This window comes from Simochromis diagramma, unplaced genomic scaffold, assembly GCF_900408965.1.
Source record: "Simochromis diagramma unplaced genomic scaffold, fSimDia1.1 OVJJ01000228.1, whole genome shotgun sequence".
In the NCBI taxonomy this organism is placed as follows: Eukaryota; Metazoa; Chordata; class Actinopteri; order Cichliformes; family Cichlidae; genus Simochromis; species Simochromis diagramma.
Window position 1 is genome coordinate 813,668 of NW_024386873.1, and position 19,489 is coordinate 833,156.

Consider the following 19,489-nt stretch of genomic DNA (forward strand, 5'->3'; position numbering starts at 1 on the left):
CCCAGAGTTTCATTCACTGTGTAAATTAAACACTACGGCAGTCTCGCAGCAGTCAGGAGCATTTTTGTGTTAAAATTTGTTCTCCCTGTTATTTGGAAGGAGTTTAGGTCAAATGTAGGGGGTGGGAATAGTAAGACCAGGAGGTAGTGGAGTACCCTTAGAGAGCCAGCAAACGATTGGCTGAGCAGTCACCCCTATTGTTTATTCCTAACACCCCGCCAGACGGTGGGAAAAAGTCGGCTTAGGGCCCACAACGACAACACCCGGAGCCCCACCTTCCCAGGTGCAGACCAGACATTGCAATGGGGGCCAACCCACCCCACAGGCGAGTCGGCCAAGGAAGCGCAGACCACCCCATCAGAGTTACCAACTCCTCAGTAAGGAAAATTGCTATTGGCTGTCCTAAAAGTCACTAGAAGTCGCTAAATGATGTCATCGCCTAATTTACATAATTGGTCATACTTGTGTAATTGTAACCAACCAACGCTGTAGGAGAGAGAACATCATGGAAGATTCAATTAAATTAAATTTTTATTTATATAGCACCAAATTACACAAAATCTGTCAGAGTAGTTGTATGTCTAAGACACCAACAGGCTGATTTATTTACAGCTCTAGGAACTCAGGTCCTTGTCCACGATTGTGGTTTTTCCCACAGGTAGATGTCTTTCGTGCCCTGGATTCAAGATGTCAACTAAGCTGCATCGATCACAGCTGTTCCCGGGATTATCAGGTTGAGTCCTTTTTGAAAATCTTTCAATATGAAGGATTTTTTGTTTCAAATGGGTCAGTTTGAGATGTAAAGACGAATCTACTGCTTTTTGTTGTTTGTTAGTTTGATTGTTTTTGGCCTTTTGTTGACTTTTATTTCCTTGAAAGAGTAGTTGTCAAACAGCTCGGTGATTTTTGAGGTGATTTCAAATCTACATTTGAGTAACAACAACAAAAGACACGATTCTTTTTGTTGTACATTATCATCTTTAAATGTGAATCTGAAATAAAAACAGTAACTGATGTCTGATAAAAACATTTTACATTTTTTACTTTCTAAAAATGAAGCATCACAGAGAGTTTGTTGAGAACAGTCGGGGGAAATCTTCAGTTCCGTCTCTGTATTGTTGTCATCAAATTAACTGGGACTGTCTTTAAGGCCTCATTAAAGCCCACTTTCTCTTGATTGGCTAACTTCCAGAAGCCTGCTGAGGGGCTGTGCACTATCGTATAAAGAACTGTGCTGTGGAACAGTTTTCTGTTTCTCTCGTCTGTTTTCTTGTGTATGTTTGTGGTTATTTTTCAGTTTTCTCTTTAATGTTGTTTCATTTCTTGGCCTGATCTGTAGCTTTGTTCTGTGCGTCTGTTTTTAAAAGGTGCTGTAAATAAAGTTATTCTGTCACAGCAGATTATCTCCCACTAAAGTCCAGATGAACAGAATTTCTTACCTGATGATTGAGCGTCTGAAGTATGAGGTGTGTATCACTGCACACTTTATTTAACCTGAATGTGTGACATCAGAACATTGTGTATTTATATAACCGGACAAGAGGGCCATTTATAACGTGAAGGATAGCATGTAGTTCGTGTGTTTTTCCAGCAGAGGGCGCTACTAACACAACAGCCCTGTCGGGATGTGGGAAATTCCTCCCTCTCCAGAGCTCCTACGTAGTTACTGACCTGAGGTGCATATTTCTGTGTTTTTCATCATTTATGCTTAAAATGTAATGTTTTTAAATCGTGTTAATCTATGAGAAATGTGGAAATCGGAATTTCGACTTTTGTCCTGTGACTTACAAATTCACAGGATTGTTAATAATAGTTATGGTTCAAAAATATTTTAAATACTGTGTGTGTGTGTGTGTGTGAGTGAGTGAGTGAGTGAGTGTGTGTGTGTGTGAGTGAGTGAGTGTGTGAGTGAGTGAGTGAGTGTGTGTGTGAGTGTGAGTGAGTGAGTGTGTGTGTGTTTCCCGGACCAGATGACTCGCCTCTGCTGATCATTTCCGGGTTTGCAGATCTCTCCCGTCTTTCCCGCAGTGACTGCACTTCGGTCGGTTTTCTCCTCCGTGTGTGAGTCGGGACCCTGAGAGCAAACACAGAGCTGCCTGCTGCCTGCTTCGGGAGGAGGTAAGACCCCGAGGCTGTCTGACCGCTGCAGAACTTTGCTCTGAAATCTCAAACTTTAAACTTCCGTACGTGTCGGAGCAGATTTCTGAACAGCTGAAACAACTGAAGGTGGGGCGTGAACAAACATTACCCCACTTTTAAATCGGCTCATAGTACACCCGAAAAATAGCTTTTAATTGATTAGAATCTGAACTTTAACACGTATTTGAGTTTCATTTTCAGTCTTCTGTCCTTTTGTTGTTCGCCTTGTAATCGGAAGGTTGCCGGTTCGAGCCCCGGCTTGGACAGTCTCGGTCGTTGCGTCCTTGGGCTACTGGTGGTGGTCAGAGGGCCCGGTGGTGCCAGTGTCCGGCAGCCTCGCCCCAGGGTGGCTACAGTGTAGCTGCCATCACCAGTGTGTGGATGTGTGGATGTGTAAAGCGTACAAATACAGGCCATTTGTTATCACGTCTCTGCTTATTCTCCTTTTAATCACTAAAAAAATCTCAGGGAACATCGAACTAGGTGAGTGCTGCCTCAGTCAAACACAGGGGCTTTCATTCAGAGTGTTTTAACGGAGTTTTGTGGGTTGCCAGGTTTGTAAACCATTACATTTGTTAAGCGTACATGAGCAGCTGTTTGTGATCCTGCAGAGCCGCCTCCTCTGTCAGAGCTGATCGTGTTACAGAGGAGAGGGAGCCACCCTCACATTTCCCATGTTATTGGACAGCCTGTGATGATGAGGTGAATGCTGCTATAAAAGCGCTGCAGGAAGCTGCTGACACCTCGATACACGTAAAAGATGCTACAGGCTGAAACTGTCTGCGTCTTTACTCTTCAGCTCCACCTCCTCCACCCAGGGCTGGATTGGTGGTTTGGCACCCCTCCCCTACCTTCGCCGTGCGCACAGGCAGCCTGTAGAAAAAGTTCAGTGTGGAGAAGATGGAGCTGAAAATCTGAGAGAAAACAAGAAGAAAGTAAAAATAACAGCAGAATTAACGACAACAGTAGTAACAGGTAGTAAGCAGACCTCACAGCAGGCCGCGGCTGCACCAGCTGTGGAGACGTGAGGAAGAGACGAGGAAGATGAGACTAACGTGGTGAGAGAACAGGTGGAGGGAAGCAGAGATTGAAGGATTCGGCTAAATGAATGGCAGCTCTGACCATGAGCTAAGACTCGACTAAGAACTGACCCTGATCAAACCCCGCTATGATATTTATAATCGAACAAAATCAAATGAAGCGTGATCGGCAGCTTCATCATCCTCCGAGCGTCGCTGTGATCTGTGTGATTGATGGGTCCTCGTGCGAATCCAAAACAAAAGACAACGATTTCAATTTGAACTTGATCACATTAAACAGCTGACAGTAGAATTTCTCATTTAAAAAGCTTCGTGCTGCGTTATTAAAGCTGCCCGCGCGGCTCCTTGTTCAGACGGCTTCACCCGCGTGTGCGAGGTGGAGGAGAAATACCCTGGAGTACACCAACAAAGGTGGATGCAAATACTGTAACATGAGGTCACGTGGTCGGGGTTGGTTTAAGCTGATTGGATGAAGCTGCGGGTGAAGGAGCAGCTTTCACCACAGTCACACCTGCAGCGCTTCCTGTTACCTGCTCGCCGGTTTCATGCTTCCTCTTTTATTGGCTGTGCCTGACCAGGACGCAGCCTCGTGCAGAGCGTTTAGAAATCTGCAGACTACAGAGTTCAACGCAGTTTGGACACATCTACCTGTGTTGGTCAAGGAAGTAGTTTCGTGAGGTCACTTCCTGTGACAGTCATGGGAACCGGAATGTGAGGTTTTGTGGTTTAACTCGAGAGACACAGGACGCGAGGCCCTGAGCTGCTGTTTGCAGAAACACGCCCTGTGCTCGGCGGCTCCAGATCCACGCCTCCTCTGTGGGTCATCAGTGTTTGCACATTGACTTTATTGTTTTCTTTGTGATTATTGATGATCGGCTGTTTCAGGTCGAGCTTGTTTTTCAGGTCATATGACACTCTGACTTTGAGCAAAGTGCATGCAAATGTTATTGGGCGCACGATCGAGCGCTCCTGCGGGATTTGTGGAGCCTGCTGTGTCTGATTCAGTCACAAGTTCATCTCAGACTCCGTTTCAGCTCTTATCTCAGCAGCGTGTGAATGTTTGAGCTGATATCCTGACGCCAGTGTGCTCAGACTCACTCACTGTGTGATGTGTTTGCTCTTCAGGGTTGTGGTGGATTCATCAGAGGACGAGGTTTCGTGTTTCTGGTCGTGGCTCATAAACATCTCGCCAGAGTCTTTACAGACCTGGAATTTATGGAAATATGGAGATAAAATGACTAAAAGGCAGGCAGCAGACTAACCCGGCAGGTGAACCTAAACCCCGGCAGGCCTCTTATTGGTGAAACCTTTGCACCACCCAGAGACTCGTGCTCTGCTGTGGAGGTGTCAGCCAGTCGTTTACAGAGACTTTGTTAGGGTCTGTGTTCAATAATCAATAACTGCCATCAGGCGGCTTGTATTGATTAGCTGTAGAAACAGGAGATGCTGACAGATGTCAGTAAAAAGCTGAACCAGCGTGAAGAAGTCTTCCCTCAGAGTCGGTTCTTTTTTTCTTCATTTGAAATCAAACGTGATAAAAATTGTTTTTTAAGGTTATTCTCAGCTTTTCTCTTTTCCTGATACACTTCCTTCTTTCCTCTAATAAGCCCCGCCCTCTCTATGCCATCATCTGCAGTAATTCGCTGACATCATGTCTAAGAAGGCCGGAAACCGCGGGCTGGAGATGGAGGGGCTGTTGGAGGCATCGATCATCCGGATCCCTCCGCATCACTACATCCACGTCCTGGACCAGAACACCAACATCGCCCGAGTGGAGATCGGACCGCTCACCTACATCCGCCAGGACAACGAGAGGTCAGAGGAAGCCGCCCTCCGGCTTCAGCAGGAAGACCTCTGACATTCAGGCTTCCTCGGGAGGAGCTCAAAACTTCATAACATCAAAGTCTTCTCCTTTTTTTTCCCCCAGAGTGCTTTTCACTCCGGTGCGCATGGTCATGGTGCCTCCTCGTCACTATTGTGTGATCGCCAACCCCGTGGCCCGCGATGACGACACCCAGGTCCTGTTTGACCAATCTGGACAGGCCAAGCTGCGTCACGCCGACCTGGAGATCCGCCTGACCCAGGACCCGTTCCCCCTGTACCCCGGGGAGGAGATGCAACAGGTTTGTTCATTTATTTCACGGGAATTCAAACTTTATCAGGGAGACATAATGAAGATGAAAACATAAAGAAGTTATTAAAAAAGGATGAAAAGTCAGGCTGCAGGCTTCCAGAAACTGACCAATCAGAAGGAAGTGGGCGGTGCGGAGAATAAATCAGGCTTTTGAACTGAATCATGAACAGCTGAATAAGTTCAATTTAACATTAAAGAAGAAGAAACTCTTTCACTGCGTGTTCTGTCATGGAAGGACGAGTCACTGAAGAGTTTCTTTCTGATTCGAATGCACGATTTTTGGCCTCCAGGACGTGACGCCGCTGCAGATCGTGTACCCCGACACGGCTCTGCGTCTGCAGGCTCTGCTGGACTTTGAGGTGGAGGGAGGAGAGAAGAGAGTAGCTGGAGACGAGTGGCTGTTCGAAGGACCCGGTGTGTACTGGTTTTAATCTGCGTCTCTGAAAGCACGGCACGAGCTGCAATTACGATATATATCTCTCGTCTGGTTTCAGGGACCTACATCCCCAGGAAGGAGGTGGCCGTGCTGGAGACCATCAAGGCCACGGTGATCAGGGAGAACCAGGCCATCAGGCTGAGAGCTCGCAAGGAGGGCAAGGACAGAACCGGAGTCAACAGAGTGACAGGTAACACTCACCTATGAGCACCCCTGAACTGTTTGAAGCTCCGCCCCCAAATGTACCCAAGAAGTCAGTTCACAGAGAGAAAGATCAAACTAAACAACTTTTTTTTGCATCTTGCACATGTGGAACTTATTTGTTTCCCTTTTTTCTTCTCTTGGTGGTTTTGGATGCTCAGATTTTCCTGCATTTTGTAATGAATCAACTTCACTTTGGCGTCACATAAAACCTTCAATCAAAGCTGATTATGATTAACAGTAAAAATGAAATGAATACAGGAAATGAGGTTGGCTCCGCCTATTTCAGCTCCATACTTTTATTAATTCACTCTATTAGAATAGAATAGAATAGAATAGCCTCTTTATTATTATTCAGAACCAAACTTTGGGGCATTTACTCGCCATCAGACGATACATACAGGTATGAAAGAAATCTCTCTGATGTACATAAGGATATCAGGGAAAACAGGGTGGCTTTGCATGATTGTAGTTCAAAATGATACTTAGTTCATCCTGTGTGTGAAATAAGCTGTTTAAGCTCCTCCTCCGTGAAACGTTGGGTTATGGTTCCCCTTTAAGCCCGAGGCTCACGGGGACTTCCTGTTTCCTCTGCAGATTCAGAAAAGATTAGTTTTATGTTCAAGTGTCACGAACTGTCTCACCTGTGTCTGTGGCTCAGGTGAGGAGTGGCTGGTCAGTAAGGTGGGCGCGTACCTTCCAGGCGCGCACGAAGAGGTGATTGACATCGTCAACGCTTTCATCCTCACTGACAAGGTAACCCCGCCCCTCATAGACGCCCTGAAACGACGACCTGCTCTTCACCTACACCTTCTCCCACACTGCAGCACTAAAGCCTGCACGGCCCAGCGCACACACACACACACACACAGACACACACACACACACACAGACAGACAGACAGACAGACAGACAGAGACAGACAGACAGACAGACAGACAGACAGACAGACAGACAGACAGACAGAGACAGACAGACAGACAGACAGAGACACACAGACAGACAGACACACAGACAGACAGAGACACACACACAGACACACACACACACACACACACAGACACAGCACACACACACCTTCTTTAGTGTTTGTGGTTCACGAGCCATCAGAGAAACCACACGGATGCAGACGGTTTCTCTGACTGCTCGCTGTTGTCGTGTCTTCAGAAAGCGCTGCACGTGCGCGCCCTGCGGCCCTTCAAAGACGCCGGCGGGCGAGAACGTCGCACCGGGGAGGAATGGCTGGTCACCATGGCTGATAGAGAGGCCCACATCCCCTCTGTGGCAGAGGAGGTGGTGGGTGTGGTGGATGTAACCACCCTGAGCAGCAGGCAGTACTGCGTGATCCTGGACCCGGTCGGACCCGACGGGAAACCTCAGCTGGGTCAGAAGAGGGTGGTGAAGGTGAGGCGAAGCTTCAGTCTTGCCGTTTCTAGTTTTGCTGCGTTCGTGTCATTTCCTCAGGCCTGATCGTTTCCCCTCGTCTTCCTCTGTCAGGGCGAGCGCTCGTTTTTCCTGCAGCCTGGGGAGCACCTGGAAAACGGCATCCAGGACGTGTACGTGCTGTCGGAGGAGGAGGGGCTAGTGCTGCGAGCTGTGGAGGCCTTTAACGACACCCAGGAGGTAAGAAGAGAGCAAAACACAGAATCGCTTCATGTTTTGGTTGATTTTCCTAAAATATTCAGAAATTTGCATGACCGCCTAAATCACGGCTGCTTCATGCAAACCTTCGTCGTGTGCTTTCACTGTTAAACCCTTCGGTGAGCTGGATTTGAGCTCTTTCTGCATTTCTCAGGCACTTTCTCCTGAACTCTGCTGTATCTGCTCGCTTCTCTCTGGAGCGTCAGCTGAGCACAAAGGAGAGACGGGACGAGGCGTTGTCAGATGAAGCTTGGGCCTGCACAGATGTGCTGCGGTTTAAAACCATCTTGTGCAACCGGTCGATCGGAGAGATTAAACAAGCAAACATGATGAGCTCAATAAAGAGGCCATCTGTAACGTGCTGCAGCTCTGTAAAGGCTGGTATGCAGGTGAAAGGCGTGTCTCTGGTCGAAAGGTGAGAACGCCTCGCAGTGCTGAGGGGTGTGGTTGAAAGGTTGGCTTTATCGCAGGTATTTCTAGGAACAGAGTGAACTCTGGTGCAGAGCAGTCATAGAAAGCAGCAGGTCAGGGTGAGGCCGACTGAGCGACCAGTCCTGTGGAAATATTTATTGTGTGCATATCTTTGGCAGTCGTTGAGGGTTTTTAGTCAGCGTCCTTCTAGGAGCAGCGCTCGCCACTCTGCAGCGCTCACAGTGTGAATGAACAGAGCCAAAACTATCATCTCCTTCAAGTAGAAGCGAAATGGGACGCAGTCTTCTGGGGGCCAAAGAGCTAAAAGCCAACTGATCCTGGAAAGAAGAGAAATGAAACCAAGAAACGAGGCCTGAGCTCGCAGCTCGCAGCCACAACACAGGAAAAAAGGTTTGCATAAACCAAAGTGCCACAAACCTCCTACCACGTCCCAGCGCACGGTAACCAAAGCTTTCTCCTGCTGTGCTTCCAATCAGCCGTCCAACAGCCTGTTTCTAACTGTGCTGTCCCGACCTTTGACCTCTAACATGGAAGTTAAATGTAAAACAGAAGTTTGTTCTTTCAAAGCAGAGATGAGACAATCAGCCTTTAGGCCTGAACCCTCACATACATCGAGCCATGTCTCTATTTATCTCATCATAGTGCATCAGAGGTAGTTTAACACGTGAGTCCGTGCATTAGAGCACGCCCTCTCTCTGATCCCAACTGGGTGGAAATGGGAGCCTCCAGCTGGAACTGGTTTAAATCCAGATCACTGGTGATCCTGTCCTTCACTTTCCTTTCCTAACCCGGACTAACCCACTCTCCTCTTCTTCTTCTTCTCTTCCTTCCTTTGACTCAACACCCCCACCCCCAAACCCTCTCCTGACTCCACCCACCATCACGCCTTCCACCTTTTCCTTTTATCTTCCCGTCACTTTTTTTACTCAGTATTTTCCTCCAATCCCGTCTCCTCCTCTCCCTCCCTCTCCCCCACCGCTCCAGTGCATCACCACGTTAACCCTTCTCTCCGTCCTCCTCCTCTCTGTCTCCCGTTCTGTCTGCCAGCAGGAGGAAGACGAGGAGGAGGAGGAGGAAGAGCAGCAGGAGAGGGCCAAGCGCTCTCGCAGAAGCGGCACCCCCCGTCGCCCTGGAGACCGCTGGATGCTGCGGGGCCCCATCGAGTACGTCCCCCCTGCCAGCGTGGAGGTGTTGCTGCGGCGCCAAGCCATCCCGCTGGATGAGAACGAGGGCATCTACGTCAGGGACATCAAAACGGGAAAGGTAGGAGTGGCCTCAGCGTTCCCAGCCCCGCCTCTTTACATTGTCTTATATTTAGCAGAACGCTAAATATAACGCTAAGAGTCCTTTAAACCTTCCTCGTGACCAGCAGGGGGCGACTCCTGCTTGTAAAGATTGCCTCAGCTCATCATCATCACAGGACCCTCAGTGCAGAGCGTTTAGGGTTTTCCTTTTATGTGTCACGTGTCTGTAAATGATTGATGATCGTGGTCAACGCCATAGCAACGTATTGCTGGTCTGCAGGTGCGCGCGGTGATTGGTCACACCTACATGCTGACTCACGACGAGGAGCTGTGGGAGAAGGACCTTCCTCCGAACGTCGAGGCCCTGCTGGGCGCTCGTCTCGACCCGCTTGCCGACCGCTCAGACCGCGGCCAGCAGGCAGCGGCCGCCCCGAGGGAGAAGACCAGGGTGGTGTCCTTCAGGGTGCCCCACAACGCCGCCGTGCAGGTCTACGACTACAGGGAGAAGAAAGCCAGGTGGGCGCTGCTGTGCGTTGGGGTTGAATGAAGCTGAACTGCTGGTGCTGATGGCGGTTTTGTCTGCAGGGTGGTGTTTGGACCGGAGATGGTGATGCTGGGACCCGACGAGCAGTTCACCGTGCTGTCGCTGTCTGGAGACAAGCCAAAGAGGGCCAACGTCATCAAGGCCATCTGCCTCCTGCTGGGGCCCGACTTCTTCACCGACATCATCACCATCGAGACGGCCGACCACGCCCGGCTGCAGCTGCAGCTCTCCTACAACTGGTAAGCGCACGCTTGTGTGAGTCCGTGGAGAGGCCGGTTCACAGCACAGCAGCATGATCTCTGACTGCTCCGGGTTTTTAAAAAAAAATGTGCATTTCCGGGTTAAAGCGCCGACAAACGCAGACGCCTCTCAGTTCTAAGTGTTTCTTACCTTGGCTCCTCCCCCTCTCCCTCGCAGGCACTTCGAGGTGAAGTCTCGGGCGGACGCAGCCAACGCCGCGGCCGTGTTTTCGGTCCCCGACTTTGTGGGCGACGCCTGTAAAGCCATCGCATCGCGGATCCGTGGAGCTGTCGCCTCGGTGCAGTTTGATGATTTCCACAAGGTTTGTATCGGAACATCCAGCCTGTGATATCCTGATGCTTTTACATTCAGAATGAAATGAAATCACCAACTGATGAAGAACAAGCCGGTCTGCAGGTCAGGCCGACCGACATCCATCTCTGTGTTTGTGTTGTGGGACTTCACTCGAGCAGCTTTGCATGATTCAGTTCGAAATAATCCTTCTTTGTCTCACACTGAACCTGAGAGCGGCCTCTGAAACGAGCTGTTTTACCCCCAGACCAGCGCAGGTTCGAGTAGTTTTCTCCTCATAATTAATGTCAGCTGAGTGTACTCAGGCTTGATAAGAACAAATGACTAAAGTAAAATATTAGAGTCGAAAATGTGCCTCCATCCGTTGTGGTGGGAGTCGCACAGGATCGTTTAAAAATCCCAGATTGTGACGTGATCGTTGAGCCAACGTGTTTCTGTCTGCAGAACTCGAACCGGATCATCTGCTCGGCCGTGTTCGGCTTCGATGAGAAGATGCAGGTTCGCTCGAGTCTTCGCTTCAGCCAGAACAACCTGGTGATCAGCAGCGTGGACATCCAGTCCGTGGAGCCCGTCGACCAGCGCACACGAGATGCTCTGCAGAAGAGCGTCCAGCTGGCCATCGAGATCACCACCAACTCCCAGGAAGCGGCTGCACGGTCCGACGCGCACACACACACACACACACACACACATACACACAGCATCAATGAGACGTCGCAGCTTCATGAGGTTTGCTTGCGTGCAGACACGAGGCCGAGCGTCTGGAGCAGGAGGCCCGGGGGAAGCTGGAGAGGCAGCGCATCACCGACCAGGCCGAGGCGGAGCGAGCCAGGAAGGAGCTGCTGGAGCTGGAGGCGCTCAGGTGAAGCCAGACGCCACCAGCTGGAGAAAATCAGAGCGTTAGATGGCTCTTAAATATCTTCTCAAGGTCACAGGGTGCAAACAAACCACAACGCCTAACGTTATCAATTATGAGACTTCGACATGTTTTATGTCTGTCGTCACATTTTTGTCCGATTTTTAAAGATCAGCTTGGAGCTGCTTCCATGAGGCAGAGCTCGAGTGTGACACACAAAGACTCTGACAGACTCCAACCATCAGAACTAATTTACAACAAACTGCAGACAAAACTAAAAGTGTGTGTGTGTGTGTGTGTGTGTGTGTGTGTGTGTGTGTGTGTGTGTGTGTGTGTGTGTTTCAGCGCGGCGGTGGAGAGCACTGGAGCGGCGAAGGCTGAGGCTCAGTCTCGGGCGGAGGCGGCTCGGATTCAGGGAGAGGCGGCGGTCAGCGAGGCCAAACTGAAGGCCGAGGCTCAGAGGATCGAGGCGGTACGTTCACACTTCCTCCCTTTCAGTATAAAACATGTCAGTAAAATCTGCCGCCTGCTTTAAAGTAACGAGTCGGCATCAAACGCTGACTCACAGCTCACTGATTCACCAAAAAGATTAAAAGTGAGCTTTAAATAGAGTTCAAGGGTCGAATGATGTCACACCGATTAATCCAGTTTACATGAACAAACACACAAAGACTTTGTGCTGGATGGATTTAACCTCGCCGTCTGAAAGAAGGCGGCCGGCTCACGAGTCCCAGTTTAAACGGATTCAAAAGAAAAAGTGACGCCGCGGAGTCGAAGCTGTCCAAGTCAAAAAGAAGAAGCTGGCAAATTATCGCGCAGATCTAAACAGCTGTGTTAAAAAATTCTCTCTCGTCTCCATGGCGATATTTTCTGTCAGGTTTTTTGGCTGTCGTCTCTTCGTTGTAGTATTTCTGTCGTAGCGCTACGTCAAAGTTTCCCTCAACTGTCTTATCTGCTCCATCTCCACACCAGCTTTATTCAGTTTAATTCAGCCTCGAGGTGCTTTTTATTGTAAGGTCGACCCTATATGTCTCTGTAATGTGTGTGTGTGTGCAGGAGGCGGAGCTGCAGCGCCTGGCGAAGGCTCGTGAGCAGGAGCTGAGCTATAAGAAGGAGCTCGACCGTCTGGAGGTGGAGAAGCAGCAGCGGCTGGCTGAGATCGAGAGTCAGCGCTTCAAGCAGATGATGGAGAGTTTGGGCAGCGAGACGCTGAAGGAGATCGCCAGAGCCGGCCCCTGAGATGCAGGTACAACACCCACGCCGCTGACACCACACCCACGCCGCAGAACATGAAATGCTCCGAATTATTTTAAGAATAAGAAAGACTCTGCTGAGAGTCTACTCCACACACAAGCTGATTATGTGTTTATTATAATAAACATTATTATGTTTATTGTGTTTATTAAAGCAAAAACGCCATCGCTTTTATTTTGAAAAACCACACCATACTTGTTAACCGACCACCGAGCGAGAGTAAAACTAGAAAACACGGACGCACGAGACTTTGTTTCAAAGATCTGTGTTTGAAAACGTGTAACTGAAGGCGACACGCTCGAGCTTCAACGTGACCTCAGTCGTCTGTGTACGAGCGGCGCGATGATGAATAAGGCGCGACGTTGAACTGCAGCACAGACTCGTTACAGTCTGTCTATTGAAGATTTATTAACGCAGTCTTTGCTTTTAATTTGCGCTTGTTTACTTTTCCATCACATCGCTCGCCTGACTCGGACGCTGGCCGCTTTTTGCAGCGTTTGCTCGAATAATAAACGTGTAATAATGAATTAAAACAAATTCGAGTTTGTTTGCAGATGAACCAGAATAACGTTTATCGTCTCATTTAAACCTGTTACTGCTGCGCAGGTGTTTATGCTGTCTTATAATGGGGGGGTTATTTTAAAGCATCTGCCCCAAAATAAGGTTTTAAGCCTTGTTTTAATTTCTCTTGTTGGTTTTGCTGCTGCTGAGCTTAAAACTGTCTGTACTGGTTTGTTTCCTCCAGGTGAAGATGCTCCAGTCTCTGGGGCTCAAGTCCACCCTCATCACGGACGGCTCGTCTCCCATCAACCTCTTCACCACAGCCAACGGCCTGCTGGGGGCGCTGCCGGGTCAGGGACAGGCCCAGTGAGGAAGAGGAGGGGAACAGATGTGAAAGTAAACCTCAGCAGATCGTCTCTCTTGTTTCTGTTACTGCTGACTTCTCAGTGATTTCATTCAGTTTCTGCAGCCGTCAAACAAAACCCATCTTTTAGCCTCGTTCATCAGCTCTGTGCAAAGAAATGTTTATTTTTAATCATTTCAGCCCAAATTTGTTTAACTTAACACGAGTGTGAAGCAGGAAACGTTAGACTGTGACGAGGCTCAGAAACATGAAGCTGATGCACCTGAAGGACACAGTCAGACCCTCATCACATCTCGTTTTTTAGACTCGTCATCGACTAGTTTAGAACAACTGACTTTTCAAAATAAGAGCCAGAGGAACAAATATGAAAGCACTGCTGGTCGAAATTAACAACACCTGATGGTTCAGTGGAACAAAGGTCACTGATGAAGACGACTCCTGACATTTAGGAATTTCTTTCTGTTGTTTTCTTTATTTTTCAGGTTCAACACTGGAGGTCGTGACGGGTTTTTTCCACCTACCATACAATATGTTAAAGTTCAATATTAAAGCGATGTGTGCTGGCCGGAGGAAGTGAGGTGCGCACGTGTCGGAGAACCCGCAGCGAAGATGTCGTTCACCGTCCCACGCTGACAGCCAAAGATTTGTTCCTACTGAGCACTTTTTCTCCCAAAGCTAAAAATGCTGTTTGCAGATGTTGACTCTGGTGTGTGGATGTCTCTGCCTTACAAAGTGCTGATGTTCTTCCTTCTGTGGGTTTTTTCACTGAAGCAATATTAAAACTGACGTCCTCCTCTGTGCCCGTGTTTTATTTTCATGAGCTGCTCTGATTCGCCAATAATGAGCAAACAAAAGCTCCAAACGCTCAGTTCATCACCGTGTTTCTACTCCCGGCCCTGTGTGAGGTCATGGGGTGTCCCCTCTCTGGGTTCAAATGTTCCTCCAGTCCAAAAGCAAAGCGTCCTCACCTTCAGCTCCAAAGGATCACGTGTTCTCTCAGCTGTTACAATAAAGTCAAACAAAGGTTTGTTTTCCATCTAAATCTGATACGCCCCGTTCTGATTGAAGGATGTATGAAACGGGGTCAGTGAAGCCCAGGACGAGGGGGCAACTGTGCTCAATAAAAGGTCAGGTTGTGGGTCACTGATGGGTGGAGACAGACGGCATCATGTGACAGGAAGAAGGCGGCGAGAGCGGGCAAAGTTCAGCATAGAGAAGGTCCGAGATGATCATGTAGGTTACTCGCCAGATGTTGTTTGAGCACACTGTGGCTAACAGTGGCTAACTCAGCCACACAAGTCCCGCCCACCTGTTCTTCAGTCAATCAGAAGAAAGTCTCAAAGGTCAAAGAGCGCACGAAGGCCTGGCGTAAAACAAGCAGGGATGATTTTGAGCCGCGACCAACGCAAAGCCAAAGAGTGAGGCGTGGCCCGTTTAATCCACCTGAGAAAATACACCTGAATGTAGAAAGGACCTGGGCCGGGTCTAGACGAGGGGGCACATGGTGGCAATGGAGGGGCGGTGGTGGGGTGCTCTGGATAACTGTTTTTGTCATATCATTGGATTGCACTTTCTCAGGCCTCTACCCTAAGACCTGACCAACTTGGGTGGCCAAGCTTCTGCTGGTCTAGCTTTTAGGGTCACTGAGACACGCAACCCCCCCCCCGACCACATTAAGGTGGCAATCCCTCAGGGGGAAACAGATTTCAGTCAGGTTTCAGAGCTCATCACAGCACAGGAACAGCTTTGAAAACTGCTAATTTAAATAAAAGTAAAACAAAGTAGGCCAAGTTATAAAGAAAAAGGCAAATTCACCAAGTCTTGAAATATAAAAGTGAAAAATAGAAATACAGAATAAAATAAAATATCTTTACAACCAACAACATAAAATCTATCTTAATTACATGACCTTATTTTGCAAAAATGAAATAAGAATAAAATCAGACATTCAATTTATGGACTCTCAAATTAACAGAGTCGCATTAAACGCACCTCACTGCCTGCCGTAGCTGCACCTCAAAGGTTGGATTTAACCAAAGTCCCGCAATTAAAGGAAATTAAAAAAAATGTTTCTAACAGATACAGTGAAGAACATTAAAATCGTTCACTGTCAGTTACAGCCGCTATGACCCTGACGCCCTGCCTACTGAGAAACCTGCCCCCGGGTCATCTGCATACTAACAGTGATTGGCTGAGGGGGGGGGGGTGCGGGTTCTCTGTGCTGTGTGAGCATGCGCACAAACACAACCGCGGTAAAGTGAGCCGTCATTTGTGAGCCGCGGTCAAGCCAGCCACCTCTTATCCGCCGCATAAATTTCCTTGCGCTTTTACACCAGTCTTTACGGTAGCGCCTTTTCGCTTTATATGCCGATTGAAAGCCTAGACCCGCGCACACGTGCACGCGCGCGAACACTCGCATGGGCGCACACAAATTACAATGGAACAGCCCAATACAGTCAATACAATTATGTCTATTTCAGAAATTCATTAAAAATCATCCTGAGTAGTTGAGGTCCAACTTTCAACACATCCCTCCTCTGGGACACCTACTGTACCTGTGTGCCAAGTTTCAGCCAGATTTACTGTAGAATTCCTCAGAAATTAAAGGACATTTATATACAATTCAATACAGTCAATACAATAGAATTATGTCAATTTTCAAAAATTGCATTTATAATTTTATAATGCATTTATAATTTATAAAAATTGCATATCAATGTCCTTTAATTTTTGAGGAATTTTACAGTAAATCTGGCTGAAACTTGGCACACAGGTACAGTAGGTGTCCCAGAGGAGCGATGTGTTGAAAGTTGGACCTCAACTACTCAGGATGATTTTTAATGAATTTCTGAAATAGACATAATTGTATTGACTGTATTGGGCTGTTCCATTGTAATTTGTGTGCGCGCGTGTGCGTGTGACTGTTCGCGCGCGCGCACGTGTGCGCGGGTATAGGCTTTCAATCAGGATATAAAGCGAAAAGGCGCTACGGTAAAGACTGGTGTAAAAGCGCAAGGAAATTTATGCGGCGGATAGGAGGCGGCTGGCTTGACCGCGGCTCACAAACGACGGCTCACTTTACCGCGGTCAACCACAGCACGGAGCGAAAGAGCGAACGAGATGTGAAATATGTCATCTCATGTGTGCCTTTTCTAGCGGTTTTGCAGCTGCTGTAGTGAATCGTGTCCATGTTCAGTTTGGTGGTAAACTATTATTTTCGTTCTCAACTTGTAAAAGTTTGACTTGAGCGGGCAGGATGTTTGTTTGAGGGGGCAACGCCCCCTCTTGGCCCAGTGTATAGCCCGGCACAGAATGAACAGGTGAGATTGGGACCACTGGGACCATCTTCATCGTTTATTTCACGTCATTTTGAGTTTTGCATCTGGGTTGGGTTTGGGATCACCAGCTTCACGTCACAGTGACGTTTAAACGTTGAGAGTGATCAGAGAGGAAACCGATGTTTAAGGCGCCATCAGCAGACGCTCCAGCTTACAGGAAGTCTGGGCAGCGTACTGAACACTGGGGCTTGTGCTCCCGTGTGTCCACTAGAGGGAGCTCACAGAGTTCTCTTGTGGTGATCATGCTGTGGCGTGTCCCAGGTGAGGTTGTAGATTTTAAAGCTGCACATAGGCTGAAGCTATCACACTTAAGGAGCAATGAAACAACTACAGCTTTACTCAGAATATTACGTGTCTTTGTACTGCCCACAGATCCACTGGATCTAAATGAAAATGATCGATCCTGTGCAGAGCCACCATGGTTTTCTGCATGTTTGAAATTTCGGACATGTGAACACAGGACCCCCCGCTGGAGCCCCCAGTGGACAATAGAGGAACTGCAGATTTCAGTCCCGGTGTTTGCAAACGCTCATGCTTTCTCTGCACAGCGACCCCGATCACACCGATCAGCCTGAGCGACAGAGAGGCACGCGTGTGAAAGAGCATGTTTTTAGTCTGTTATTAGGATGGACTCGATCGCAGGCACGTCAGGGCGAGCAGCTCTGCAGAGACGAGGTGGCTCCTCTTTAACTCAATTCATCGACCCTGTAATTGAATCAGGGGAGGATAATGAAATCCCTCAAGGTTGACTCTAACTCTCTCCAACTGTCTCCTCTCCTTCAGGTTCCTCTTCATCTTCTGTTATCGACCCATCGCCCTCTGCTGGCTCCGCGTTTGCGTGGATATCCAGGATTCATCGATAAATCAGCTGATCGATGCCACAGAAACCCTGAGTAGTAAACGGCGAGCGTCACAGTCAGACTGAGAACAGAGACGTGTGTTTGTGCAGCGACTTTTCAGTAGAAATGAATCTTAATTCATTAAGAAACTGACAGAAAATTAACTGGTGACTCACTCAGTCCTGCACTAATCTAATCTTTCCTCCACGTAGGACTTTGTGTCAGATTTGCTCTTTTTCACATTTTTAATAGACTCGTGAAATGTTTATGTTCTGACTCTTCTTTTTTCTCTTACTTGAAAAAACAATAAGATCCAGAAACACAATGGTTCATGACATCCTGAAGCCGGGGGCATTCAGACTGGAACAATCGCGTTATATTTTCAGAATGATGCCAGAAACACTCAGCGTTCACCTCAGCGTCTCTCTGCAGAGAGGTCGGCATCTTCCAGGCGACCAGTCAGGACCTGTGTGTTCTTCACATCCACCAGATCCAAGCTGAAGCGAACACAGCAACATTTACTGCAGGTTCGACTTCAGCCTGTAACCAGCATCACGCAGAGAAACACATCTGAGAGCATCTTCCTGCATATATTATGCACTTTTATGCTCATTTAATTCCTTGTTTGTTCTGTATCTGCTGCTTTCCTGTGTATCAGTGACAGCTGTCTGCTTGCATACGTAGTACTTGCTTTGGTCCTATTTCTATTATCTTCCTTTTATTCTCTATGTTACTTGTTAAGCACCGTGGCATACCCTTGGTTTTAAGTGTGCTTTATAAATAAAGTTTATTATTATTATTATTATTATTCCTGATAACCAATCGGGAGGCCACGTCGAGGTCAATCCAAAGACCTGAATCTCCTGAGTGCATTTTAAAATCACCACCCTGTGAGCCAGCGAGCGCCATGCAGGCACAGATTCACCCTCCTCAGATCCTCAGCAGGGAGCCAGACGGCAGCGGCGTCACGCTAAGCTCCAGAATGCTCGCCAAGGTGACATGAAGGCAGGCGAACGCAGAGAAACCAAATGCACCTCATAAGCACCCAAAGCACAGATTTACTGCACAGCTGCACAGAAAACGCTCCGCGGCAATAACAGCCCAAGAAGAAGAAGATCAGAAGCACCCAGCGCTGCCGACCGAAGCCTCCGTCACACCATGAACTCCACAAGTATACAGTGGGGCAAAAAAGTATTTAGTCAGCCACCGATTGTGCAAGTTCCCCCACCTAAAATGATGACAGAGGTCAGTAATTTGCACCAGAGGTACACTTCAACTGTGAGAGACAGAATGTGAAAGAAAAATCCATGAATCCACATGGTAGGATTTGTAAAGAATTTATTCGTAAATCAGGGTGGAAAATAAGTATTTGGTCAATAACAAAAATACAACTCAATACTTTGTAACATAACCTTTGTTGGCAATAACAGAGGTCAAACGTTTACTATAGGTCTTTACCAGGTTTGCACACACAGTAGCTGGTATTTTGGCCCATTCCTCCATGCAGATCTTCTCGAGAGCAGTGATGTTTTGGGGCTGTCGCCGAGCAACACGGACTTTCAACTCCCGCCACAGATTTCCTATGGGGTTGAGGTCTGGAGACTGGCTAGGCCACTCCAGGACTTTCAAATGCTTCTTACGGAGCCACTCCTTTGTTGCCCGGGCAGTGTGTTTTGGATCATTGTCATGTTGGAAGACCCAGCCTCGTTTCATCTTCAAAGTTCTCACTGATGGAAGGAGGTTTTGGCTCAAAATCTCACGATACATGGCCCCATTCATTCTGTCCTTAACACGGATCAGTCGTCCTGTCCCCTTTCCACCCCCATGCTTCACAGTAGGTATGGTGTTCTTGGGATGCAACTCAGTATTCTTCTTCCTCCAAACACGACGAGTTGAGTTTATACCAAAAAGTTCTACTTTGGTTTCATCTGACCACATGACATTCTCCCAATCCTCTGCTGTATCATCCATGTG

At 48.1% G+C, this 19,489-nt stretch overlaps 1 protein-coding gene across 4 annotated transcripts; it reads left to right on the plus strand.

The window, feature by feature from the left end:
* The first annotated feature begins 1,973 nt into the window (after positions 1–1,973).
* LOC120733541 (major vault protein) lies at positions 1,974–14,137 on the plus strand. Of its 4 annotated transcripts, none has more exons than XR_005695847.1 (18): positions 1,974–2,118; positions 4,816–4,994; positions 5,107–5,302; positions 5,604–5,727; positions 5,808–5,939; positions 6,612–6,706; positions 7,118–7,354; positions 7,448–7,573; positions 9,071–9,286; positions 9,548–9,783; positions 9,853–10,050; positions 10,229–10,373; positions 10,808–11,019; positions 11,109–11,225; positions 11,565–11,691; positions 12,276–12,465; positions 13,219–13,370; positions 13,821–14,137. XR_005695847.1 is itself a non-coding variant. In XM_040031816.1 (18 exons), exons 2-17 carry the CDS (start codon positions 4,831–4,833, stop codon positions 13,342–13,344), a joined length of 2,640 nt encoding a protein of 879 aa, XP_039887750.1. In that variant the 5' UTR covers positions 1,974–2,118; positions 4,816–4,830; the 3' UTR covers positions 13,345–13,370; positions 13,821–14,137. The 4 variants fall into 4 exon arrangements, 1 of the variants encoding a protein (XP_039887750.1); XR_005695849.1 differs by having other exon boundaries at positions 9,074–9,286; XM_040031816.1 differs by having other exon boundaries at positions 12,276–12,454; positions 13,209–13,370.
* The last annotated feature ends 5,352 nt before the right edge of the window (positions 14,138–19,489 follow it).